This window comes from Anarrhichthys ocellatus, unplaced genomic scaffold (genome assembly GCF_004355925.1).
Source record: "Anarrhichthys ocellatus isolate YVR2014 unplaced genomic scaffold, GSC_Weel_1.0 scaffold60, whole genome shotgun sequence".
In the NCBI taxonomy this organism is placed as follows: domain Eukaryota; kingdom Metazoa; phylum Chordata; class Actinopteri; order Perciformes; family Anarhichadidae; genus Anarrhichthys; species Anarrhichthys ocellatus.
Window position 1 is genome coordinate 437,339 of NW_022280090.1, and position 6,956 is coordinate 444,294.

Here is a 6,956-nt window from a genome sequence, read left to right on the forward strand (position 1 = left end):
TGATGATAGCAGCTTTAAAGATGGAGTATGATTTATGGATTGTAAACGTTGAGTCCTTTTTAATACAGATACATCAGTGATTACTTTGCCAGCTCTCAAAAACAACGGCTCTCTTAGGTTTTGATTGTGCGTCTACCGCTAAGACTCATGGGAGCTGTATTTTTTATTTTTGAATGCCAACAAAATAAGTAAAATTGTTCTTGGTTAAAATGATGGGATGCACATTTATTAAGTATTGGCAGAAAACTATAGGATCATTATTCAGTTGTCCAGAAGCCTTCATGGGAAACGACACTGAGAAGTGAAATCTGGGGGATCAAAGGCGGCCCTTTCTCCCAGCAAATCAGGCTTCAGACGGACTCCTTTATTATCCCTCCATGACGAACTCCCTGAACGAAAGTGTATGTGGAAGGAGTCTAAAGTCTCCTTTACAACAGGTTGAGACTTTGATTTTATTGCTGTGTACCAGAAAGGCGCGGTGGCCAAAGTCTGGCTTTACGACGCACCACCCGGCACTTCAAAAGAGAGCTCATGTTGACGAGACCCTTTTTCCAAGTCTTCATTGAAATGTGCAATCGGACACCAAGGGCTTGAATCTGTATATGGCTTAAAAAAGACAAATGTAAAAGTGAGTAATTGGCGATGATTTCATTCCCTCTCGGTGGTTGGACGCGTGTGACAGGTACTGTCAAAATGAATGTGAGGAGGATGTCCACAAGTAACAGCCAGGGACTTCATTATTAATGACCACTTGTTCTTGATCCATAAGATTTCTTTTGTCCGTTCTTTAATCTGTTGTGTCTTGTATATAGCTAACACAGCACCCTTACAGCCAGAGGACGCACATTGGACAATAAGGATTAGTGTCCTTTTTCTTTTTTTTTTTTTTTTTCTAACTCACAATACAAGCACTTCCTGTCATATGTACAGTGATCTGGAGTTCAGGAGTGGATTTATGAAGTACATGTGTCCATATAAGCACGTTGGAGTCCCTGCAGATTTCTAGACCATTTGGCTCTTTTGTATGCCATTGAAAAACAAAAGAGCATGAATTACTCAGAGAACAATTAGAGCTTCAGATAAAGTCACTTCATTTTTCATTTACCAAAGGTGATGGTATACATGTACTGCCCCATCTTGTGGCCAAAACAAAAAAAAAACATATATACTGTATATTAAAAGCACATCACTTTGCTGCTGAGGATTGTAATATTCAGTTTCCTTTAGCGTGATGGTCAGATGGCCATTTTAATAACTGAGTAAAAGGTTAAAAGTTCTCCCCGGATACTAGTAATTGAATAACAAACTAAACGCGTGCACCTGACCTCAGCCTTGAAGTTGCAGACTCGTAATTTTGTTCTCCGAGGTATATGTGTCACTGGATTTTTCTCTCTTTTCCCTTTTGTCATTTGGGACTGTGGAATAAAACCAGTGCGAGAAGACTGAAGATTGTAATATAAATGTGCCAACAAATAAACACCAGTATTTCACATTCAGGGCAGCCTCATTGGTTTTGTGATCCTTTTTTTGCATTTAGTAAACAGTAAATCAAGTCGCTGTGGCTAGAGTCCAAATCAACACTGATGGAAAAGTGGACACAAAGTAAAAACTAAATTAGGTTAACGCTCAGTGTGCACCCTATATTGATATTTTTTCTTGCAGGCTGTCGATGTACTGTATACTGTTCTTCCACAATACAACCAACAAAGCAAAAGGAAGAGCTGCTCACAGCTGGAGAAGCTGAACATGCATGTGGATGGTGGTGAAACAATGACAGAAAACAAACATTTAATTTTTTGGAAAAGTTTCTCTGAAGTCTAATTGGCAGTTTAATGCTTAAGTTGTGGTTTGATATTTGGCACATCTAATTTCATGTTATAAAACAGTCAAGTTTTTTTTTTTTTTACACTAAATGCATAAACAATACTGTTAGTATACAGTACGTAGTGTATTGCATTGCGGGATAGTACTGTACAATTCGACAGCACACTACCCACTCTGAACCTGTTCAGTTAGTGTGCGTGTATTGAAGTGGCTCACAGCTTGTGGGTGTTATTTCACATTAAGAGTTGAACAATTGCATGTGCCATTTCCTGTGTGTAACAAATGTTTAGCCCTGAAGCAGAAGCTGTTTCTTGTACGTAAGAAACAGACTTTACAATATTCAATATGGACACCAGTTTCCTATTTAGATGTCGGCATAAAACAGCTTCACTTTGAAAGTTGAAAGACTCCCACACAGATGTTTTTACTTCTGCTGCTTGGTAAAACTTGTCTATGTTTGGGCAGAGCTATGCTAGAATCATGTCGTCAAATAAATAACTAACTATAAAAGGTGCAAACACCCGACGGGGCATACCAGGGATGTACAGGGTGTCCTCAAACCTATCCTGACGGGACTAACGTCACAGAAGAAAACAGTTGGGCTCATTGGATATGAGACTCAGCTTTCCACTCACAATCAATGCAAGTCCAAAAATCTAGTAACTCTAGTATACAGAAACATTCACTGCATTCTTTACAATAGACGAGAATGTTTTTTTACTGTATGCAAAAGAATGTTTTTTCACAAAAACTGCACGTGATTCTGTGTATGCATGTAGTGATGAGCAACGAAAAACCAGAGTCAAATTCCTTGTACGCGTAAGCGTACATGGCCAATAAAGCTGATTCTGAATAGGGATGTCTGTGAAGGGGAGACTGGTGGTACCCAGAGAACCCATTTTAGACAGATACCTTGAGGCGAGGGGTCACTCCTCCTGCCTTAAAGACTAATGTGGACTGGGATCCACTCAGGGTTTTGATACACAACAAAACTGGGACAGACGAGTTGTATTTTGATTTTCTTTATTGTACAGAAAGAGATGGTGAAATCTACTGAGGCTGCTGTCCTCTGCCACGTCCGAAGCCACCTCTCTGCAAACAGGAAATGTTTGTCAATACATCGCTCAACTAAACAGTCAGGTTTCATGACTGAAGGAAGATTCACTGGGAAAATATGGCAGCAGTACTTACGAACTGGAATTCTGTGGCAGCTCCAGCACCGGCCTCTGCTTTCTTGTCAGCACCAGCTGATGGAGGATTTACAAATGAACAAGTCAGTCAACATCTTTGTGTCAACAAACACATTAACCCCCAGAAACAAGCTAAACAAAAGGTTCTTAAACACACAATGGTAAATGTATTTTTAAGAAAGCATTCTCCGCTACATTACATTAAAGATACTCAAATTAAATAATTATTTTTCCATTGTTGTGAAACTTTGCCAATAAGAACTAATTCAAGGTAAATGGACCATTTCTACCTGCCTCTCAGACGTATCGCTGCTCATTTCAACAGCACTACATCGACGGTTGACTAACATTGTGAGAAGTATACTTACGGGGTGCAGCAGAGCGCCTGTATGTATCTCTGTCAGCCTCCCCACGGTTAAGGCGGGCGGGCCTCTCTCCTTCCATTCCTGCAGAAATAAACAAGAATTCAGGTTTACTTTGTGTAATTTAAAGTGAGAGTTGTTCAGAGAGTCAAAACGTTTCACTAAATACACAGGTGCTATGACAGAACAGTATTGTATATAAATGTGGTTCAGTGTCATGAGCAGATTATTTATGACCAATTTAAAGACGCTGGTTTGCTTAAGGGGGGGGGACATTATCCCAGAATGCACCACTGTGTCCGACAGCAACATTTTATTCTACACCTAAACTCTAAAGAGAGAGACAAACACTATGTTGGTGGCAGATATATTATTAGGAGATAAGAAAATGTAATTATTGTGCCAACAACGCTAAAACACACCAACAAAAGGGCAGACAGCAGAGACAACATGAGTCAGCGAGTACAACGATCGTCATAAGTGAAACAAAGTCTGCCAGGAGTACCAGCGACTTATCAGACAACAACAAACAACCTCTCTGTCCCATCTAAACCCACACCAGATATGTTCACACAGACTCTACAAAGAGATGCTAATTGTAGCTGATGGTTGAGCCGGATTAACTATGCATCTGAAAATGTGTTGAAATATCACCCTCAAATTATCAAAAGCACATTTCTGGCCATCTATTTTAGGATTTTATAAAGGATATTAAGGCTACAGTTGGTAACTTGATTCAAAATCAATATTTAACGTTTCGACTTATATTTGATCAGCACTGCCTGGTTTGACCAGAGCTGTGATTGACAGCTGCGTTAGAGACTCTGCGGCTGTGATTGGCTGTTTTTCTTCAGTGTGGTGGAATGAAGCTTTTGAACTAACAGGAGGCAGAGGAAACTGATTTTTCCACAGATTATCTTCCTCATGTACTACAGCACAATATAGTGACAGTTTGAGCAAATATGGCAAGATATTTATGTTAAAATGACCAACTAATTTAAAGCATCAGTTGTTCTCAATAAGGTGTCGGACCTTGCATGACAACGTTTGTTTTAAATCTAAGATTCAGCACTAAACAACAGACATATGTTCGGCTAAAGGAAGGATTATCTGGCTTGTGATTGCCTATACAAGTCTCAGCCTTTCCTTCTAAATTAGCAGAAAATCTAATTGAGACTTGATTGCATTTTCCAATTCTATAAAATAAAATAACAGTTGCAGGTCATCTCAGGCTAATACGCAGCTGGAAACAATCGACTCAGAGTTGCTGAACTCAACACTGAGCTCTGGCTGCAGCCCTTTGACTCCATCAGGCTAATCTCAACAGAATGCCTCCACCTAGCAGGTTTACATTAACAGCTAATGACTCGTGGTTTTTGTTAGTAAGATTAATTTAAAAAGCAACATCAGAAGTTATCACGAGTTCACTGCAGACTATGACTGTTTTTTGACAAACATATTCCAACAGAAGCAAGCAGCATTCAACCAGTGAGCTACCCCTTAGCTTACCCTTGGGCCTGGGCCTTGCGGTCTCAGGGCGGGTCTGGCGGCGCAGGGTGGCGGGCACGATCTCAGGGGGAAGGTGGAGGAAGTCTCTCAGGTACTGGATGCCTTCATTGGTGAGGTACCAGTAAAAGTGACGCCAGGCAAACTGCTCCTTGACATACCCACAGGACTTCAAGGACTGGAGGGAAACACAAACATGTCGTTTTCACACTGGATAGAGTACTACCAACTCATGACTGTAAGCAATACATAGACTTATCCTTCTCCGCCATGTAAATCATGTTTAACAAATAGTGGCCCCATCGAGTGTTATTGAAATACTGTCATCAGGAACATTAACAGTTTCTTTACTAGCATGATTCTCATTAGGATTCACTTTTGCAGGTGAAAAATACAAGTTCAACTTCCCACCCCACAAATGTCCCTCATTTTAGGAACAGACTACCTTAAGAAGAAAAGAGCATAATTCAGCCAAGTACTAAAACCTACACTGATCACTTAATGTCAGTACTACTCTGTTCTTTGCTCTGGGGGACACAACAGGTCACTGCTGCTCATGTGTACAGCTTGGGTCAGGCTATATCCACATGAAAACATTAAAATGTTCAGTGTTAAACCGCCATCACCCAGACTCTCACCTGCATCGCTTTCATCACATGAAGATTGGGCACATTTTTGTCAGCGAGCTCCGGATGCTTGGGCAAGTGGACATCTTTCTTGGCCACCATGACTCCCTCCTTGAAGAGGAGCTCATAGATAGCAATGCGATTCTTCTTGGGCATCAGCATCTGTGTTAAGTGAGATATTCATCCATTAAATTCCACAAGTACACGTTACAGACAGCCTACAGTAGCTTCCACTGTGATAGCATGTTAGCAGGGTAGCATATTAGCCAACTTAGCAACATGTCCTGATGCAGGCAAAAGCCTACAAACTAACGCTTTACTAAATAAATACAGTAGGTTTGTTTGACGTGTTAACACCTCTAGTCAAACACTTTAATATACTTGAGCGTTGACTAAGGTGGCCCGCGTTAACAGAGAAAAATGGCAGCCATTCGTGAACATTGTCACTTCCCCACATTTGAGTCTAATATCCACGATTGTTAATCGTTTAAGGCTGAAATACGTCGAAGGAATCTGTTGTGACATTAACAGCTATCGAACATTAAGCATTATTGTTTTATAGAACATGAGATGTTCAAGATATATTTAGATTACTACGCCGGGTCTGTCTTTACCTTTCCACTTGTAACGGGACCGGAGCCGGAAGGAACGACCTTCGTTGCTCGGGAAGGTTTATCCTCGCTACCCGGGCCTGCTGGAGATTGTTGCCCCCTGCTGGTGCGGAGGGGCAGAGCAGCCTGGTGAATATACTGTATAGTACGACAGTAATAGTGTACCAAATACTGTATTTATTGTGCTTTGCATAAAACAATGTTTTACGTTATTAGTTGTTTTTTAAACAAAACTTTTTTCTAAATAATGTCTTCATGCCATGTTAATTTTTCATCCAAGGCTCTGGTGAATTTCATCAAAATAAAAACATACAGCATATTTTATTTAATTAATATTAGAACACCGTTTAATTTCCAATGTGCCTTATTTATATTTTTCATTAATAATAATAAGAATGATGATAATAATAATAATATTATTATTATTCAGTGTGGCTTTGTGGCACAAGGCAGTAGAACTGCCTGTGCCAAAGCACACTGTATATTATCCATCGGGCTTAATAATAATCATCATCAGCTTTATCCAAAAGTTTGGCGCGCCTCTCCTCACACAGCGTTGCCAACAGCGGCGTGAAAAATACATCAAAACGTGCGGCCTGATCGGGAATAGCACGGAAACTATTTTTCGGAGAGATTAAATTCCCGAAAATCCCCAAAAACTGAGCAAAAGTTCTCCATTGACTTGAATGGGGTTGCGGTGTGAAGAGAGCTAAAATAACACTTAACTTTGGCGCCTTATTGACGAGCCGTACATTAACGTAGAAACATGATTCAAAGTTTAAAACGTAGACAAAACGCTGCACTTTATTGAGCCAAATGGACATTTTGATAGCTAGC

At 40.2% G+C, this 6,956-nt stretch overlaps 1 protein-coding gene across 1 annotated transcript; it reads right to left on the reverse strand.

The window, feature by feature from the left end:
* Positions 1 to 2,830: 2,830 nt before the first annotated feature.
* On the reverse strand, positions 2,831 to 6,204 carry rps10 (ribosomal protein S10). Its single transcript, XM_031871776.1, has 6 exons — positions 6,123 to 6,204; positions 5,521 to 5,670; positions 4,886 to 5,060; positions 3,383 to 3,460; positions 3,016 to 3,071; positions 2,831 to 2,916 (listed from the first exon to the last, which is right to left on the reverse strand). Exons 2-6 carry the CDS (start codon positions 5,668 to 5,670, stop codon positions 2,875 to 2,877), a joined length of 501 nt encoding a protein of 166 aa, XP_031727636.1. The 5' UTR covers positions 6,123 to 6,204; the 3' UTR covers positions 2,831 to 2,874.
* Positions 6,205 to 6,956: the final 752 nt, after the last annotated feature.